The sequence below is a fragment of the Parambassis ranga genome, chromosome 3 (assembly GCF_900634625.1).
Source record: "Parambassis ranga chromosome 3, fParRan2.1, whole genome shotgun sequence".
Classification (NCBI taxonomy): Eukaryota; Metazoa; Chordata; class Actinopteri; family Ambassidae; genus Parambassis; species Parambassis ranga.
Genome location: NC_041024.1, coordinates 25,188,517 through 25,209,869, shown reverse-complemented (window position 1 = coordinate 25,209,869; position 21,353 = coordinate 25,188,517). Strand labels below are relative to the sequence as shown.

General features: G+C 41.6%; 2 protein-coding genes across 2 annotated transcripts; one reads left to right on the top strand and one right to left on the bottom strand.

Annotated features, from left to right (window-relative positions):
- Positions 1-828: 828 nt before the first annotated feature.
- On the bottom strand, positions 829-4,872 carry mesd (mesoderm development LRP chaperone). Its single transcript, XM_028402694.1, has 3 exons — positions 4,710-4,872; positions 3,157-3,389; positions 829-1,592 (listed from the first exon to the last, which is right to left on the bottom strand). The coding sequence occupies exons 1-3, from the start codon at positions 4,863-4,865 to the stop codon at positions 1,325-1,327; spliced, it is 657 nt and encodes a 218-aa protein (XP_028258495.1). The 5' UTR covers positions 4,866-4,872; the 3' UTR covers positions 829-1,324.
- Positions 4,873-7,296: 2,424 nt separating this feature from the next.
- tlnrd1 (talin rod domain containing 1) lies at positions 7,297-10,468 on the top strand. Its single transcript, XM_028402686.1, has one exon. It carries the CDS (start codon positions 8,850-8,852, stop codon positions 9,912-9,914), a length of 1,065 nt encoding a protein of 354 aa, XP_028258487.1. The 5' UTR covers positions 7,297-8,849; the 3' UTR covers positions 9,915-10,468.
- Positions 10,469-21,353: the final 10,885 nt, after the last annotated feature.

The following is a 21,353-nucleotide window of genomic DNA, read 5'->3' as shown; positions in this document are numbered from 1 at the left end:
TCTGTTTCTGACAGTCTGAGCAGAAACATGCATATTAGTGGTGGTGCTGGAGGTCATGTTGCAGGGCTCTGGCAGTGCTCCTCCTGTTCCTCCTTGCACTAAGGAGGAGGTAGCGGTTCTGCTGCTGGGTTGTTGTCCTCCTACGGCCCCCTCCACGTCTCCTGGTGTACTGGCCTGTCTCCTGGTGTCTCCTCCATGCTCTGGACACTGTGCTGACAGACACAGCAAACCTTCTTGCCACAGCTCTCATTGATGTTCCATCCTGGATGAGCTGCACTACCTGAGCAGCTTGTGTGGGCTGTAGACATCACCTCATGCTACCTCTAGGGGTGACAGCAAACAAAGTGAGCAAACATCAGGCAGAAAGGATGAGAGCAGAGACATGGTCTGTGGTCAGCACCTGCAGAACCTCTCCTTTATAGGGCTTGTCTTGATTGGTGCAGTCTCAGTTTGTAAGGGGTTAAGGACTATTACCATGATTATCATCATGGAGTACTGTAACTGGCAAATTGTTCTGAATGGGTAATGCCTTTGACTTTGCTCATATTATGAGTGTTGTGTTATAAAATCAATGTGGAGCCCGAGGACAAATTCCACAAACTTAGCATTGTTCCAAAAAACGACTATATACTTATGTATAAATAGGCCAGAATACAGAAACTATCCAGTACTGTTGCTGTCCTCACCAGCTGAAGTGCGTGATCCTTGATAGTCTTGAAAGTAAAGTCCGATCTTGTTTACCTGCATGCACCTCTCATGTTAATGAGTCTAAAACTGTTCCCCTCCTGCACTATTGGAATCAAATCTCAAGGATTAAAGAAATCTCAGTGATGATATAAAATGTGTTTATTCATAATCAGTGAAAAATCTAACAGAATGCTGTAGGTGATTGTTTGCATCAAATACTGAAGTGCTGCCTTATGTGTAACCCAGACTGGGATGGGAAGGTTTGATCGATGACAAACCGTGGAAAAATATAGTACCAATCATGGCACAAAAAATAGTACCTGTGAAATAATGGGTTTCATTTGATGACAATCTAACAAGAGAAATGAGACATTACAGCCGATCTGAAAGAGACTGATGTCTTTGAATGTGTTCATTGCTGCGACATGTTCCAGTGAGGGAGAGGTGGCATAAACATAATAAATCACTCAGTGATGAATCCAGCTGAACAGTCAAGGTTCATGCAGCCAACAGGATTCATTAATTCACTCAGCGCTAGTTCCAAACCTCTGCTTCTTCTCATTTCATGGACTCCTGCAGCTCCTCACCGGTCCATTGCCTACAGTCTGGCCTAAAGAATAAGCCAGTCTCTCCTCCATCACAGCTCTTGCTTCAGATGGCTCGCACTGTTCCCTTGCAAGTCAGGCTTTTTGCTTTCCGTCTTCTTCTTGTTCTTTTTCTTGGTGTTGACGTCATTCTGCTGCTTGTATTTGGTGTCATCCTTCTTGCCTGCCTTTCCTGGAAACACCTGTCCTTCCACAGTAACGTCCATGCAGCGGTCCTGGGACACGAGGAAGTCTTTGACCTCCCAGGCCAAACTGCCATCGCGCAGCATGAAGATCACCCTGTTTGAGCCCACGACGAATCTGCAGGAGAAAAAGTACATTAGAACAGGTACTGTGCTTTATGCAGTCAAATACAGCTTAATACTATACTCTTATGCACTGTAACCAAATGAGATGAGAGCATTGAACTGAATTTTACATAACATATTGATTTAAAACTAATATAAATGGATATTAATTATAAACAGATGCATCACCAACCAGATGTTGCTGCTTCTGCAGCTAACAAACATAGTGACATCCAAAACACAGAATACAACTCAGGCCAAAAGGAAAATAATAAAAGAACACCTCATGGATTTATGGCATGCAAGGCATATCACAATATACAGTCGACACATCGATCATTCTTCTTAAGTCACACACGTTTCTGTTAGATTGTGTGTCAGTAGAATGGTCTTGGTGAAATGTTTACAGTGTGTGTGGTCTCAGTCTGTGTGTGTTCAAAGGATTGTGATTATACCCTGTGTGCACAATTATTAGGCTCTTGGTCAATCCAAAATATGAATAACAGTGAGGTTTAAGCTTTCTAGTTGTGTGTGCACAATTACTGGACTGCAAAAATGTAATGCAACTAAATATAAAACAAAAGAATGTCCATCTCAATTATTTTCATCTGTTCAAATGAGAATAAACACACAACTCCAACATTTTTAACTTGAAAATAAACAGCAGCCACCCTTCTTTTCAATAACAAAAGCATTCCAGTCATTAAGTTTGTTTGTTTCTTGATCTGTTTATGATCTGCTTTTTGTGCAGCAGCAACCACAGCCTCCCAGACACTGTTCAGAGAGCTGTACTGATTTTCACCGTGAATCTCCATTTACAAACGACCCACAAGTTTTCAACAGGGAGTTGATTTTGAGTCTATCCTTAACCTGAAAAGGTCCAACAGGTTCATCTTTAATAATAGTAGCCTACCAGTACCTCACCTCCCCCTTCTAGGCGTCTGAGTCGAGGTGCAGCCCATTACTGATACAGCCACAGGCCCAATTCTGATTGTAAAAAGCGCTACATAAATAAAATTGAATTAGTTTGTTTGTGTTGAGTATTTGCACCAAAATGTTTAATGGATCTGTGGTAAAAAATAATCTCTTTTTTGTCAGAGGAAAAGAAGCTGCCTGAAAATTATGCACACCATGATAGGTAGGGTAGGGTGTTGATTGTTTAGCTACAGTAAACTTATCCTGAACAACTGCTCTCCCCCCTTTGTATAATACTAAGGGGACTTTTAACCACAGACCGCTGCTTTCATAGTGCAAGAAAGAATGTTCAGACAGGTCTTTGTCCTAACAGCAGTCAGACTCTTCCATTCCATCCCCCTACAGGATCAGGAAGTGCTTAGGAAATGAGCAAGGGCTTTTTTTTATTTGTACTTATCTTGCCCTGCAAAATGTTTGATGCTGCTTTTGACAGTTAAATTGCACCTCATATCATTTAAGTCTTATCTTATCTAGCAATTCACCCATTACTGCTCAAACAGTTAACCTGTAGGTTTACACAAAACTCCTACAATTATTAACTGCAAGTGAAATTCATAGGATGTATAAGCAGATTTGCTTGTACAAGCTTAATGAGTAACTACCTCTGCAAATCATAGTTGGCGTTGAAGAGGCTGCCCTGCCACAGGCCAGTGATCTCCTCCGTCTCTTTCTCCGTTGGGTCTCCTGACACTGTGGCAAACACCATCAGAGTCCTGCCTTTCTTGGAAACCTTGAGAAGTTCCTCTGGCTTGGAGGCATCCACCTTGGAGAAATCAATGGGGGGAGAAGACCGTTTGTGCTCAGGAAGATCTCCTTCCTCGATGTCATCATCAGCCTGTGAGACAATGAGGAGAAAGTGAATGCTGATCAGAATATCTCCCAGTGGAAAAATTAGCCTAACAAACATCAGGTTTAATAATAAACACTGCAGAGACATCTGTGCTGCTGTATCTTAATAGGACATCTGGATATGTTGTCATTTTTCTGTCTTTCATTGAATTTATGATATATCACATTTCTACTATTGTTCTATCACCCTCCGCAGGGACACCCATAGTTAGTACAGCTTTGGTAGGAAGCAGTAGTAAGACTGCACGTTAAGTGCTGTTATAAAAGGTTTTATTGCTGCAGTGATGTCACAGTTTATGCGATATATCATTCATAACAGTAGTGTAGGAAAGAGACCATCGTAAAGTGAACAGAGGAGAGATACAGAGTCACTGTCACTATCCCTGCTATGAAGGAGTTTTAAATGGCATGTTCCTTCCAATCACACTTATGGCTTCCAGAGCTGATTAGCTGTAATATTAAAGCCTACTTTTGTTTCAAGCATATTTGAACCTCTTTCTCAACAGGCATTTTAAAGGTCTACCAGGACCTCAAGGTTGATCCAGCACTCCTTTGATGAGCTATAGCATTTGACTGAGAAGGGCCCTAACTGAGGGTAAATGACCCAAAGGTACCTTGGTGGCAGGCATGATAAGGATTTCTCTAAACACTGAGGAAAAAGCTGTTATCTCCTTTAGCAAAAGATACACAGGCCCACTGGCTTGTCAAACATGACAGACTGTACACATCAGACCTTTGACTCACAGAAAATGCTGCTTTTAAAAAAGAAGAAACGACTGTAACGCAGAGTGTAAATGTGTCCATTTGCAGTTTATATAGTGAGACACCTGTCTGAAAGTTGACAAAACAATCAAATCCTGTCTCCAGGAGAATCATTTGTACAGCTTAGGTTCCTCGTTTACTCATTTTTCTGTAGGACAGTTCTTTATAATACATGCTATATATTATAACGCTTAAAGGTCTCACATTCTGCTGATAAACCCTCCGTTCTTAGACTTTCTTAGTCTAAGAACTTAGACTAAGTTCTTAGTTCTTAGACAACATTTCATTTCATGTAGTATTGAGACTCACAAACGACAAGTCCTGACCGACAGCTGTCAGAAAGCAGCTGCCCTATCAGACAATCCCTGCTTTTGTTTGTCGAACCACTTCCAGGATTATTGTGTCTTCTCTTAGCAAGTAGTACACTGACTGTGGACAAACATTGAGGAGTTACAGGTCTCTTCCACAGCATTTGCTCAGTGTCGCCATTGGCTATGCTAGTAGCTAAAGTCTGACGGCAGGCCGAATGTAAACGTTAGCTTACCTCCCATTGTTCCAGCAGTCGCGCCATGTCTGCGTCATTGTAGTCTCGGATGTCCTTCTTTTTCTTTGGCTTATCGTTGCTATTACTAGCTGAAATACAAAGAAAACACACGCAGAACAGCAGCAACACACCTCTCCACCTGAAGTCGGACGCCATGTTTACAGATGGTGAGTTCTGATTGGCTCAGATTCGTATGCCGGTCACAAGACGGGAGGGGGCGGGGGCAATGGACCGCCGAGGATTTCAAAATAAAGTCAAAAATGATCAATGGAGGTTAAGAAATACGTGAAAGTTTCTCATTATATTTCCATTCTGTGTAATTATAGATAAAGTACAAGGCATCACCTGAAAATTGCAGTTTAGATAAGTGGGCAGAGCTGGCCACTGAGAATGCTGAAGATATTTAAGAATAAATAAAAAATATTTTGTACAATTAGCTGTACGTACATAAAGTTGTCACCATGTTGGCATGTACAATGCTTAACATGATTACACAAGTATATATGTACAATGTGTCACTGTGTACAAACATTATTCACACATGTTCTAGTGATGGATCTAAGGACCTCATGCAGACTTTGTTTCCCAGACTAATGTTTCAAAGAAGGACATCACATCATTTGTTGGCAGCTGGAACAGCATAACAAACCCTTAACTACACAAAACTTTATTGGGTCATGAGATCCTATCTGAAGCAGAGGAGAGAGAGTGCTGATGAAGAGAGGGTGGAGCATGTAACCTCTTATGGGAACTCTGGAACTATAACCCTTATTTTCCCACCTTGAACATGCAGCTATACTGACACACTGATAGACAGCCTTGTGTAAGAGCCAGCAGAGTTCATGGGGTTGTAGAGATCAGCAGCCTCACTGACACAAACTATAGAGCTGTTTCCTCTCTGACTGACTCCACCCAATGGCACGGTGCCCTGTGCAGCTGCGAGTCCCACTGACAATACAAAAGTGTTCTCACACACTCACTGTAGGCCAAAACTCCAGAATATGACACCAAATGTATCTATGAACCAAATTATTCACAGAGACAAACTGTGATGTTTAAATGTTTGGCTCTACTACTGCATTGACCCATACCCATACCAAAACCACATAAAGGGTTTTGGTATGGGTATAATATTTTATTTGTAGGCGATTGAGAGAAAAAATAGAAGTGATCAATGTACTAAGCATACAAAGATGTAACATACAACTAGAAAAGGGCAAAAAAAGGGGTTTGGTTGCTGCAGCTGAAGCATTGAATGCTGATGTGAAGGATTGCTCTGAATTGCTGGAGAATCAGAGCAATAAGAGCTTTGTATGCCTCTGTGTGTCAGCCTGTCACCATGGGAACAGCAGAGGAGAACTTGAAATCTGTTAATGAAGCATCACATTTTGAAAATTGATGGTGCATTCAAACTGCACATTAATAGTACCCTCTTGTTTTACCATTTGAAAGGAATCAACAAAACTTTGCTTTACGACAACGTTCAACAGAGAAAAGCAGAAAATCCTCACATTCATTCTCCCACACTGGTCCCTTACACACACAAGTCCCTCCCATACCAGATATGGATTGGTTCCCTCATCTCTTCCCTTCAACTCTTGTGATTGGATACCATCCACATATGTGTTTAGTGATTGGACGGTGACTTATTACTTTCAACAGTTACATGAATGACATTCAGGGCTCATTAAAAACACACACACACAGTGTAGAGTTATAGTGCAGTGTGGGTTTAGGTGTGTGTGTTATTTAGAAAGTCCCAAAGTTTGTCAATGTGTAACTGTGTGAAACTACCACCAATTAAAAATAAAAGTATATTTCTAAATGATGTACTGAGGAGTTTTATTTGTTGTGACACATGTTTAGATGTTGCTCTTCATGTGGCAGCTGTGTATGTATGACTATAGAAGGCATGTTAGATAGTGGAGGTGCTGCAGAATTAAACACTGCTTGAATCAGCAAGAACACATATCCACTGATACAAACTTTACCCAAATGTACAGCAGATATTATAAATTAATATCTAGTACAATATCAAGTATTATTCTTGCAACGAATAGTTTACTCTCGCTGGATTATAGTTTTTTGTATTTTGATTACAGAGTTGGCAATTCATAAACATTTCAGGAGCGTCAAAGGGTTTCAGTCATAGACCGTGGGTCAGTGCAATGCCATTCTACATCCGGTCAGCCTTCAAAATAAAGCGCTTGATAATCCTTTTTCGTATATTTAGGTTACTTTTTTTAGAATTAAAAAAAAAACCTTTAAAAAAAATCATGAAAGTCATAATTCTGACTTCATTTTTAAAGTTCTGGTTTGTTTCCCTCACAATTGTATTAACGTGTTTTGTTAGTTTTTTTGCAATGATAGTCACTTTAATCTCAGATTTCTGAGAAAAAATACATCAAAACAACATTTTTACAGTTCCTTTAATCCCCTTGAAAACACACAAGTACAATGAATTTTAATCAATAGGCTGAAAGGTTAAAGCACGTTGTTGCTCTCATGCCCCCCCCCCCCCCCAACTCCTCCGCTTTTATTCTGAAAGGCAGCTTCCGGTCTGTTAGCCAGCTAGGCTAACGCCCCGCTTGACGGCGCAGGGATGTCTCATGGCAGAGCGGCGGCAGCCAATCCTGGAAGTAAAAGCAGTCGTGAAACTACTCGGAGCTGTTTGGTTTACAGCGCAGCATCGGACTTCCCAGACGTCGTCGGCGTGAAACAACAACCTGGCCACAGACACGGTGGAGGGTTAGTTTGAAATGAAGGATTACTTGTGTTCGGTTGTTACAACTTCGCTAAGACCAGCAGCCGTTCAGCCGCGACCACACCCTCCCCGCTTCCTCATAGTGCTGCCGCGGGAGCGCGCAGCACTGCTTTGAATCTCTGGGAATTACGGCCGCTTCTTGTTGCTGAGTTCTCGCCTTGTTCGGCACTTTGGTTCCCGTCAACACAAGCGAGTTTTATGGCAAAAGACCCCCGACTGGTGTGACTATGAGAAGCGAGTCCTCACGGACGATATGCGGGGCTACACGCTCCCCAGTCCCGAGTTAAGACGCGGTGTAGACGGAGGAGGAGGAGGGGGTGGAGGGACTGACGGACGATGCATATGGAGGCGAAGCGACCTGAGCAACTGCTAGCTTCTAACCCAGGGCTCTGCTTGAAGAAGAAGAGGTTAAAAGTGGATTGAGGAGTTGGTGTTGTCGGACAAACTGTGGATTTAACTTGGGAGGACTCATGAAATGATGGTGCCGGAGGGAAGCGCTCTAGTCCCCGCTGTCCAGAAGAGCTGCCCGGGTGTTGCCCCGTTTGGAACCAGCATGAGTGCGGCAGGCAGGTCAAACTCAGTGGGAACGAGGCGGACAGGATCTCGGTGCAGTTTCAGACCACTTGCTCTGACACGAGTGGACACAAAATGATGATTCTTGTCAAAACAGACTCAAAAGGGCGTATACTTAATGCCGAGGTGGTGTTTTATTGGATAGAGTCATAAAAAGACCCCAAGTAAAGACATCTAAATTGAACAGAGGCTGTTAGCAGATGTTGTTCCAAGTGGAAATGTGTTTTTAAATGATTATTTTTTCTAATCCTCAGCACTTTGCCGTTTAGAAGGCACCTTGGTGGCACTGCAGTTTTTAATTCAGCAACCTGTGAATTCTTCTGTTCCACAAAAAAACCTGGGACTACAGTTGGAATATTAGTATTTGTTGTTCAGGGCATTTAAATTAATTTACAAGCATATACTCAGAAGTTGTGGGGACATTGCTCAACTGTGTTACATTGTAAAATTACTAACAATCTCTGGGAAATGCCAGATCATAGTCTAGACATTTAATATATTTTAGAGACTCAATAACAATGGAGGCGTTGTAAGTAAATGCAGTAATTCCACATGTTTACATTTAGAATACATGTCCTGTGTGTTAGCATTTAACCTACACTCTGAAGGAAATTTAAGGAAGACTTGTGTGGCCAGTTGTTATTTAAGAGTTTGTAAAAAACAAAAAAACAAAACAAAAAAAGCAGTGAGTTCAGGTTTATTGTGGAAATGTCTTAAATAGCACAGCAGAAAACTATAAATAGCTGAACCCCTGCAGAAGAGCAGTTTAACCCTCTCCCTCCCTGACTCCCCCTTTTTATATTATGGCTAGTGGTGGCTCTGGCAAATCAGCTAGTGAGGGATCACCCAGCATACCCAGTGGTAGTTTGCAGCAAAGAAAGCGGCTCTCCTCCATCTGTGACACATGTAAGGGCAAGATGCAGCTGGTGGCCGACCTCCTCCTGCTGTCCAGTGAGACTAGGCCGGTCATGACCTCTGAAGGCGTGGCAGTGGCCGACACGTTCGATCAGTGCCGTGACACAGTCATTGCCAGGACTAAAGAGCTCTCCATTCTTACCCACGACATTCAGAGCCAGCTCAACATGGGTCGCTTCACAGAGGTGGGGGACCGCCTCCTGGAGATGGCCGACCTGGTGGTGTCTTTGACTGAATGCTCTGCTCACGCTGCTTACCTCGCAGCCGTGGAGACCCCCGGCTCTCAGCCCTGCCTGCCCGGTCTGGTGGACCGCTACAAGGTGACCCGCTGCAGACACGAAGTGGAGCAGAGCTGCAGTGTCCTCCGAGTCACGCCCCTGCTAGACCTTACCCCCCAGGTTCTCCTGGAGCTCACTCAGAACATCTCCACCAACCTAAAGACTCTGACGGACATCTCGTCGCTGGCCAGCGAGAGGTCCAGGGACCGCTTTGCAAAAGAACAGTTCAAATTCAGCGTCAAGAGCATGAGCACGAGCGGCACGGCCTTCCTAGCATGTGTCAGAGTGGTGAAAACCCAGCCCAGCGAGCTGACCAGGAACCGATGTGTCCTCTTCAGTGCCGCTCTGGTCCAGGCTGTCACCGCCCTGGTTGGGTTTGCCACAGAGCCACAGTTCCTGGGAAGAGCTGCAAGCATCTCAGCTGAAGGGAAGGGGGTACAGACTGCAGTGTTAGGGGGAGCCATGAGTGTGGTGTCTGCGTGTGTCCTCCTCACTCAGGGCCTCAGGGACGTTGCCCAGCATCCAGAGAGCAGCTCCAAAATGGCAGACTACCGGGAGCGTCTGCGTAACTCGGCATGTGCTGTGTCGGACGGCTGCACTCTGCTCACTCAGGCACTCAGAGAACGCTCTTCTCCTAGGACTCTGCCGCCAGTCAACTCTCATTCTGTGAATTAGCTTAGTAAGAGGTAACATGGTCTCCAGTCCCCTCTGTCATTTTGTGACTTACCAAAGAGACTCACTTGGGTTATCCCTGTTCATTAGGTTTAGAGTAAAATCAAGAGAAGGCTGCATGTGGGTCTGTGTGTGTCAGAATCCAGAGGAGCTCTACAACAACTGCATGGTTTTGTGTCGTGCTGGATGTGACTCAAACCTGGCTCATCCTGTCTGAGCCTGATCAGGGCTCAACTGACCCCAAACAGACAACAGCAGCCTTTAAACCTGAAAAGTTTACCTCAGTTTTCAGCTCCAGTGAAAACACCAGCCTTGATGATGGATGTAGCCTTGCTGTGTGAACCTATGGCTGACTGACCTGCTCGATTACATGTGCTTTGTGAGAGAGTGATTTGTCTTTTTTTCCAACATGTGTGAATTCATTGGTTTAAAAGCTGCTGTGAGTGTGTGCCATAGGTTTTACACTATTTACCAGACTTCCCATAGTATTTTCAAGTGTTTTGACCATGCATGTAATGGAGTATTTATTTCAATCATTAAAAATGTTGTTTCGGATATTCTGTTGTTGGGATAATGTGCTTTAAAAAGCCTAGTTCCTTTTCTCTGCAACCATCGGCATCTGCATACTAAATGTTTCGTTTTCTATCTGTCCAAGTTTGTTAAAAAATATTTTTGCCAAAAACGCATGTCAGCAGTTTTAATAGTACAAAATAATAAGCTGCTTTTATGAAAGATGTGCTGACTATTAACACTGTGTTGTTTTGAGGTAGACATCTAAGACAAATACAAATAAATCTGTAGTGCTTAATACATCTAGATCTTAGCTTAAGTCATGACATCACTCAATCTATATGAAGTATTAACTGTGTAAAACAAACAAAATTGAATATTTCTGCACTCCTGCACAGCTAGAAAACCACACATGACATGACAAGATTGTGGTCTGCTCGCTTTCTACAGTTGATGTGCAGAGTAGAGAGAAAAAACGGTTGTGTTGAGGATGTAAAAAACAAAAATACAGTTAAAATCGAAAGCATGTGTTTTGTTACACTTGGGAACACCTGTATAGGCAAATATCCATGCAGATTCTAATTAATTTACATTTTTGTCAAATCAGTAATCAGAAACTAAACTGTTCCAATTAATGATTCATGTCTTTCTAACTGTATTATCCTGCACAACCCATGTTTGACTTATCTCTGCTTGTAGCCATGGCTACACTGTTTCCATAGAGGTAAAGCACTTCAGCAGCTAACTTAACATATCAATTCAGATTGAGGTCACCTTGGTGATGTACTTCTTAGGACTATACTGAGGCAGCAAGCTGAGGGTTAAATGTGATAAATGTGAAATATCAGATGCTGAACACAATATTTTTAAATCAGTTGTTTTTGCATTTTACCATTCAATCATTATTATTGGTTATTAGTTGTGTACCACTGTAGCCAGTTTTATAAAGTTAATTATATCTTTAAATAAATATAAAATGCTATGTCAGCTGACCTTTGACCTTTAGGGAGAACAGAAAACAATTGATTACCTGGTATGATTTTTACTGTAAGTCTGTCATTCACTCCAACACACTGAACATGAACATGTGTGTTTACATCGTCAGGTCATGGTCCAGATTTTAAGTTGCATTACCCAGTTTTTTCACAGCAGACACTCTTGAACTCTGTCAATAATCTTAATCTTAATCTTAATAAGAGGAGTACAGGTGTAAATAATGAATGATGGCTGAATTCCATTTAGCTTCAGTTTCAGGGTCCTTCTGTCATTCACGCCGGCTTACTGTTTCACTGACACAGGAACCACTGTTGGTAACATTACCGTCCCCAGTACAACAGCAGTGGCTGTAAAATAGTTCAGTAATTAATGGAATGCTTAACCAAGCTTAGCATAAATATACATAACTAGTCAGCAAACATGTGAATACTATAGTGGTGTAATTTCTTAATGTGCAACAGTTGATCTATCTGATCCACTCTTGCTGTAAAGATCAGACAGACAGTGGACAGAAGTCATGGCTCTTCACACCCTTGCTGTTAAAATTGCTACAATAGCAGATGGGTCAGGGTCCATCCCTGAGGTCCTACACACTCAGACATGAACCTTCAGGCAGGTACATGATCTTTGCCAGATATCAACCTCCTGGTGTCCTGGTGAGGATGGGCTTCAGTTAAAGGGTATTTATTAATAGAGGCAACACCCCTGTCCGAGATGCTGTCCTCTATTAGAGGCAAACCATTTAATATTCATCCACATATATTTCTATTATTTCATAGGTATAATTATGATTTGAAGCTCGCTTTTCATCCTGATAAAATCAGACCCTAGCAGACAGAAAAACCAAGGGAGGTGTGGCACAAAAGGACTCAAATCATTGACATGTCAATGCATGACACAAAGTAAAAGAAAAAAAAGCAGATAAAAAATATAGCTACATACATTATGATCAAACCTTGTCTGTTGTTGTCCAGGATTATAAAGGTCGTTATGATCCTTGCTGCCAGGGTGCAAGAAAGGAGAGGCCTGCTGCTTCCATGAAGCCTACACTCTGTTCAGCTGGTAACAGTACAAAAAGAACAGAAACCTTGGTACGTGAGTAAATAACTATGGGTTCAAATATAATTGACACTTTTTCCATATCGTTCACATTTTATATAGTTTTGTGTCCCATAGAAGCAGCCAATGGTTTCATAGTGTAAATGTCCTAAACTATCTCTAACTAGGAGTTCTGGGGGTTCTACTCATCCATTCCCTGGTCATTTCCTTTTTTCTGCCAATAACATTTGTAATAAATATCTTTCTTGTCCCTTAAGCTGTGTATGCTTCCCAGATATGTCACACTTAAATCTAGCTTACCTCTACTTATTGTTTTAATCCATGTTTACCCAATAGAATGAAATTTTGGGACACTCCCAAAAATATGGAAACGATCAGCAGGATCTCAAGCTGTCTTGTGATGTGATCATGTGCTGCCTCTCGTCCATCCTCCATGACGTTAACGCCGCAGCACTAAGCGCAGCATCTCTCCTCCCTGCTCCCCAGTTCACCCGAGGTCACTCGCTTCCTTCAGGAGAAAAGCCACAGTAAGATGTGGATTGCAGAAATCTCACAGAGGCCAAATCCTCTTTTAATGAAATGTGTGAAATGGAGGGATGTCCTCTGTGAAGCCAGATCTGAGCTGAATCCTTTGATAACAGGTAACCCTGATTCTGGTTACAGGGCCAGATCCACAGTGTTGTGTGGAAATAAGTTTTACAGCCAGCACCGCTAAAATCAAAAACAAAACAAGTCACACGACTGAGGGCAGATGAGAAATACTGAAAGCACTGAAAATACATGAAAATAAATACATAATAAATACGAATGAAAATTAGGGAATTTTGGCTGATGGATGCCTAGGACATGCGTGCAGAGCTATGACCTGTAATGCCCTAAAATCCTTCCGTTCCGTTGTGTATGAAGTCAATGATTTAATGGCCTTTTGGTGAAAATGCACAGAAGTCTGTGGTTAACACAAGCTCCCAAGATTTTCTAATTAATGCAAAATTCTGTGACACAAATGTACACTTTGTGTCAACTTCAGTTTCACATATCAACATCTACTTTTCCTACCTTATGATTTACTTAAGTAAGACAATCTATTTATTTTTAAATATATTTAACGAGTAAGATTTATTTATTTATATATCTTACTCAATTTCCCCATGGGGATTAATAAAGTAAATCTTAATCTTAATCTTAATCCTAATCTTACTACCTTTGTCCAATTAGACAATCCTCAAGTCTGAAATAGTAATTTTTTAATGGGGTAAAACAGGTTTTTTTTTTATGTTCGCATGTCTTGTTACAACAACTCACCATAAATGAGCCCACAGCTATCCATAGCTGAGTTATTTGTAACATAGTGTATGCTGTGTGACCCTCTGCTGTTCTGGATCCAGCAGTTTTTAAGCCTTCCCAACAACTCTTGGTGAAGCCAAAACTCTTGGCCCACAACAGGAAACCTATAGCCTGTGCTATCAGGAGTGGCTTCCTTTGCTTGACGAAATGCTGGAGTCATAATTTCTGGCAAGGTTTCGCCCATTTCCTGCTGCAGGAGGGAAACACTTGCCTATCCGTTTCCCCAGGGGAGCTCCCATCCCCGCGGCGCTGCAGACACCCGTCTCTGAGGAGGAGGAACAGAGAATTCAGATTCACACACACTCTCTCTCTCTCTCTCTCTCTAACCTGGTCTGGCTGCCAGCTGTGCTGTGGCTCAGTTTAGGTGGGAGCAGCTTGGCAGGAAAAAAAGCCACAGATAGATCAACAGTTCTGGAATATTTGGTGTTTTATGCACATAATTTATACACATTTTTGGGACTATACACAAAATGAATGTGATGTCTGTTTGCAGGCTGGAACAACAGCTTTTCACATGTAGTGTAACCTGAGAAAAGCAAACCGATCCAGGGTGCATTATTTATGGGTGTAGCTGATTAAATGGCACTGCTGTGACACAAAGGGTGCACACACTTCAAAAGAAATACTGAACACTGCTCGTTTTACACTCAGTATTCTGAAAATATGATAGCTGTTTAGAGCTTAGCTTGTGCCTCAAACAGTGGGTGTCATTTTTGGGTGTTTACACACTTTAACAGTGTAGAGAGACAGATTGACAAACACATTACAGACTGACAATTCTATTTGCAGATATTACCTGGATTCTAGTGAAATCTCTGTGTGACATGCATTTTAATTCTACCAGATCAGGAATAAATTATACATAACTAAAAGTGCCTTAATTACAGTGCTTCTACCTCGCTACAGTGTGGTATGATTGTGGAGCTGCCTGCAGTAGGAGATTCAGCTCTTGCTACATAGGAGCTGTTCATGCAGCTTAACTGTCCAACACCTGCAACCTTTTCACATGATTTGCCACCCTTGAGATACAAATGGTGTCAGTGGTTACCATGACTACAGTTATGATCAGAACAGCCCATCCTAACATGAGGTTGATATGTCAGTCCTTAAAAAGTGGAACGTGTGCATATTTCTCCATAGGGACAGCGAGACAGTGAGATGGCAGCCAAAAATGGTGACCACACAACTGGGGCATTTGACAGTAAAAAATATGTTTCTACATTTGTGTGTTTGAAGATGCTCATCACCTAACTGCTTACCATGTATTTAATGCCTAACCTTGACCAGTAGTTTTTAAAGCCAAGTCCAACCTAGATTAAATAGATATAATAGATTTATGCTGAGTGAAAACAAAACAGCTAGAGGTGTCTGGGGGACTCAAACCTCAGACATGAGTGAAAGTCCATCATGATGCCTCCTTACTCAGACTTTTGACTGGAGACTGGATGTATCGGCCAAATGTGGCGTTTTGTTGTGGGAATGTGTTGGTCCAGTCCGATGCAGATTCTCACATCCATGTTGGATGCACAAACTGCTGGAGAAATACACTGCAGGGCTCAGAAGGCCAAGCTGAAGTGCCAGAAACTGCTGCTGCCGTGGCCTCAGGAGGCTGCCTCTATAACTAAGTCAATTCTTATGTTGAAATGTCCACATTTATAGCACATATAAGCATGTTTACAGCCTGACACAAAATAAAATACGTTTATATGACTCAGCTTAATCATATTAGGACTTCACATCCTTTAGATGCTGCCACCTGATGGTCAAGACGGCCTATCAGAAACCTAGGGGTGAGGTCATAGAAGGACGAGATGACCCAGGATCCATTCATGTCTGGTGTTGTTACTGTTATTGCACTGCAAGTTTATTTTCCAGTCACTTGATCTCCCTCTCATTTCAGGTGTCTTGTCTTCCTCTTCCTCTTCCTCGTGTGCTCCCTCCTCCTCCTGGTGATTACCTTCTCCTCCCTAATGTGGCTCACCTGTGTTTGTGTCATTGTCTCTCCCTCTGTATATCATGTGCCAAGCCTTACCAGCCTTAAGCACACATGAATCTTGAAAATCTTGTTTATGACTCTTGTGAGATTTTTTTTTTAACTTTTTGCCGTTTTTTTGGAGATTGCCTTTTGGGTACCGACCTCTGATCGAATAAAGGACTTTGTCTTTTACCACAGCAGTCCTGCTCTTGTGTCTGCCATTTTTTTGGCTGGTTTTAGTGTGGCTCCACTAATAATAATTTAATGTTGATGTAGTAATGTTATGGTGTTTTATTTTGAAAATCGAGCTGTACATGATTAAGTAATGGATGTTGGAATGATATAGAAATAATAAATGTATGGGATTAGAGACTGTCTGACACACTGTAGGCATCTTTAATCAACCCCCTTTTTGCTGTCCCTTCACCTGATGTGGCTGTGAGCAGAGATGTGAGGTGATCCTGCTGTTGTTGCAGGTGATTTTTGTTAAGGCTGCTTTATTATACTGAAAACACTCCCTGTTCAGCTGCACTGTGTGGAAACTTGGCTCTTTTTCAAGTTCATTTTTAATTCCAGGCCTAGCCCTTCTTTGGCTCCCAATACAGTACAAAACTGACCTTTAACCTCAGCCACATTGAAGCCCCTATTTTTTTTTTCTTTGGACCTTCCTGCAGATGAGAGACAGAGGAGGTCTGCTGGTCCCACACAATGACCTTTGAGCCACAATGCTCTCATGATCTTTTTTTGGATTCTGAGTAGTTGGAGAGTTTCCTCCTGATGAGCAGACAGTGTACACATTGTTAACACACACCCACTCCATATCCTTTCCCTACTCCACCCTGCTTGCTATTGTCGTAGCGGACAAACATCACACTGCTTCCGTTCACCTCCACAGCTACGTATGGAGGACCACATCATCCCTCAATACTGTGGGAAAGAGTGTGTAAGATATATGTGTGCGTTCACATATCCTGTTTCTACCAGGAGGAGAGGTAAAGGGTTATTTTTCTATCCTGACTTCCTCTTGTCTCTATGCTGTGTGTGTGTGTGTGTGCGCACTAGGGGGGGCAGGGGGGTTGTTACAGCTATTACTGGTTGGAAACAAGATAGCTGCAGCTCCTGCCTTTCCTGCTTAATGTGAAACAGCAGCCAGTCTTTCAACATAGATTAAGCACTTAAATAGTATACAAAATCAGTATCAGTACACACACACACACACACACACACACACACACATATACATATAAATAAGGAAAGGAAGCAGAGACCTACAGAAAGCCAGCTTGCCAGTGGTTTATGTTTGTGTGCCCCAGCAGCATAGTCCAGTAGCAGCATAGCTATGTTGAAGGCAAAGGCCCTACTCTAGCTGTGGCATTTTGGCAGGAACAAAACAGGTATCACTGACTGAAAAACAACTGATATCTGAGTAACAAGCCCCACCTTTTGTACTATTTGTCCTTTTTGTACACAGAAGTACAAGTTTTCAAAATGCTGTTTAGATTTTTTTTAAGTTGTTAACAGACATCTATTGGCATTGATTCACAACACTGACACCTATTATTTTTCTCCTGCTAGCTAGGACTGTGTGAGTCTCTCTAGCTTTTAGCCAGCATTGCCTTAAAATATTCACTTAAATGTCCTCACAGACGTACTGCAGGACATTTTCATGGCATCCTGTTCACAGTGCAGCCTATGGTGCCTGAAAGCCGAGGCTATGCGAAGAAGATACCCAAGCAAGTGATCCTTTAATCACACATGCACCCAGTTGTCTGTGTGATCTACATGCTGACCTGGAATCTGTTCCTCTGGTATCACCCAGTATCTGCACACGCTAATGAAACCACTGTTTGCTCATGTGTTTGTCTGGTCATTTTCTCATAGTATAGTGGGTTTTTGGAATGGCCTTGAAATATAAATAAATATGAAGTTCAATCATCAACCACCATACCTGCTGCCTTACATGAAAACTACCCACTTGTCACTGTCAGTGTTTTTACAGGAGCAAGATAGATCAAAACCTTAGTTATACATTTACCAATGACCAAAAAATCCCAAATATCTTGTCCATGGAAATTGTTTGCTTCTCATATCAAAGTTAAATATGCACTCACCCCGATATCTTCAGAAACAGCCACTGTGTGAGCAGTGCCTGCCTGTGGTCATATCTATACAGTGCATGTCAAATGTGGTAGGAATCATGACCTGGTAGTAGAAAATTGTGGAAAGCATTGGGACAATTTTGAGACAAAAGGACAAACGACACAGTCTTACCACAGTGAGACCTGCTCACCCATCTGCAGTCCTTACACAACACATAAAAACTACACATGGTCATTCCATGTGAAATCATCCACCTTCAGGCACATCAGCCAGATATTTTTTTTTTAATTCACTGATGTACATCTATCAATATTATGGAGAAATCCATAATTTTAGATCTGTACGTTTAACCATTTGCAAAATACATCTCTTTAGAATTGTAGTTATTTTTCTCAGTTTTTGCTCGATTTGCTTTCGGCCAAGTTTAAGCTTTTACTGCACGGCCTGTGTTGCATGTAGGAATCTGGTGTTTGCTGCATAGAGTTAACTTTTCCCATAGAATCAGAAAATGTAATCATTTTTTTCCTATCTCGAATAGTTTGGGTGTGATAAATGCCAAAACATAGGTATATCAGTGAATATTTTGAAAAATATCAGGGGGTCATGATTTCACATGGAACGACCCCACACTAAAAAAAAACAAAAACAATGCCATACTGTATGTGTGGCAAATTTAGTGGCAACATGAATACCAACAAGGAAGGTCCACATGGTAAGCCTTGGACTGTGTGTGTGTGTATATACACTAATGTGAACCAGCAGTAACATTCACAGGGTATGACGTCATGCCTGCCTCTGATCCCAGCGCTCTCCTTACCCATGTTACTGTACTTTCCAGTCGGCCTCACATGTTCACTGGATCTGTCCTGTTTTCCATGTAGAATTCACACCACCATACACAAAGTAAGAAGCATATTCATTAAAGGTGCAGTTTAAAACATTTAAAAAAAACAAACCCATACAGTGATCTGCTGAATATGCAAACATGGTGTCTTTGTTCTGGTAGAAGCTAAAACAAACCCCACCAGCCAGTTTACAAGTCTGATGTCCACTCTATGGGATGAACTGCATGTTGTCCTTCTTGTTTTTGCCTTGCAGACCCCCACTGAGTCCTCAACTCCACCTTGCACCGAGGGACTCGTAATCGCAGAGCCCCTGCTCAGCCTTGTCTGCTCCATGATTCACCTTGTTCAGTTGAGTTCAATTCAGTTTTGATTGTATAGCGTCTTTTACAGTAATATTTCTCTGTAGGTGCTTCCTTGAGCTGGACCCGGCACAGTATTTGAACAGTTGGTGCTTTCGGACACATGCAGCCCTTGTGTGTATTACCGGTAGTTGGTTTTGCTTTCTGTTGTTTCCCTCCTTTGTGATTGCCTGCTCCGCCCTCATTGTTTCCACCTGTGTCTCATGACCCTTTCCTGATCTGTTTAGTCCATGTGTCCTTTACACCCCACACATCACCTATAGTGTGTGGAAACATAATCATGGACAGGGGAACAGGCCAGGAAGAAAGACTATCAAAGACAGACTAAAAAGACAAAATTCCTTTCTTGCACAGATGTACACAATGAGTCTATTATGTCTGAGATTAGGCAGAGGGAGGGGAGTGTTTTAGTGTTCAATAACAGAGGTGGAAGGGAAAACAACACTGTCCCAGTCAGGGCCAAGCAGAGCAGAGCAGGCTTCCCTGCTCTCAGGCTGTTTACTGAGGAAGTTTTTAGCCTCTTTTTTCTCTAAGGTGTGGTCCGTTTCCTTCACACAGCACAGACATGAAGCTGGTCTACTGTGTGCTATTAGATCACTGTGGTTGAGTTCATTTCTCCACTGAGACATCCAGCCTAGAAAGAAACATCATAATAGATAGCCTAACATTTACAAGCCACATGGTATGTTTTAAGCTCCTAGAGTTGCTGCTAACCACAGAAGATTACACGTCTGATTACATTTTTCAAAGATAGGAAGTCATTTCCACAATAAAGTGAACTCACACCCAGCACTGTAAAATACATATTTTCAAAGGCTAAGGCCTAAAATCCAGCTGCAAGCATGCACTGTAGAACACTTTTGACAGTTGGTCATAACAACACACATTACCATTTAAAACAGTATTGTAATAGTAATATATGTAGGCCTATTTGTAAATTTTATATTGTCAAAGTAATTATTGTAAGTTTAAACTAATAATTGTATAATATAATATAATATAATATAATATAATATAATATAATATAATATAATATAATATAATATAATATAATATAATGTAAAATATATGATTCCCTTAATATTCTGCCATTAATTAATTAATTAATTGTTATTATTATTATTATTAATTATGTAATTTTAGTCCATAATTGACCATAATTTCACACATGAGGGAGACACTGTAAAACAAAATGGTGTTAAAAATGTTCTTTTTTTTCTTTCTTTTTGCAGAAAAAGATTAATGATTAATGATTAATTCTATGTTTTGTTTCTCTGGTAATAATTATACAAACTGTGTCCCAAATCGGTTCCAATAATACATTTGTAGACCCAAAATGTACAAACCCTAACGTTTGGTTGATAATTCTGAGAGGCAGACACTGTCCAGACACCTTAAACCTGAAATTCACTATATAAAGTGGTGAAGATCAGGTGATGCAGCAGACTGCACAGTGGGTGAGGTGGGAGGTCTAAAATAACAACCAGTTTTGTTCAGAGAAACAGATAAACCTGTTATTTAACTACTAAAAGTAGTAGTTATTTACTGTATACACTCATCAGCCACTTCATCAGTTCCACCTGTTCAGCTGCTCGTTAATCTAAGCAGCCAATCAGGTGTCAGCAGCTGGTTCATTTCTGCATGTAGACATGGTGAAGACGACCTGCTGAAGTTCAGAGTGAGCATCAGACTTTGAACTTCAGTCTCCATTTGTGCTGACACATTCAGACGGTCAGTCAGAGTTTGGTGTAAACAACATAAAGCATGGATCCATCCTGCCTTGTATCAGTGGTTCAGGCTGCTGCTGCTGCTGTAATGGTGTGGGGGAGGTTTTCTTGTCACACTTTGGGCCCCTTAGTACCAACTGAGTCTGGTTTAAAGACCACAGCCTACCTGAGTATTGGTGCTGACCATGTCCATCCCTTTATGAGCACAGTGTACCATCTTCTGATGGATACTTCCAGTAGGAGAACACACCATGTCACAAAGCTCACATCATCTCTAACATGACAATGAGGCTTTTACACAAATGTATAAAAATGGCCACTAGAGGGAGGCACAACAAAACACATGACACTCAGGCAGACTACAGAGATATTTGTAACTAAAATGTAACAGGTTTTTGTCAGGTGGTTCTCTGGAAGCATAATAATGACCCCCCCTTTTTTGTACTGGAAGTGTGGAAGTGCTTCTTCTTTCATGGTTTAATACCTTTTCCATGGCTGTTTTCATACATGTATAAACATAGTAAGCT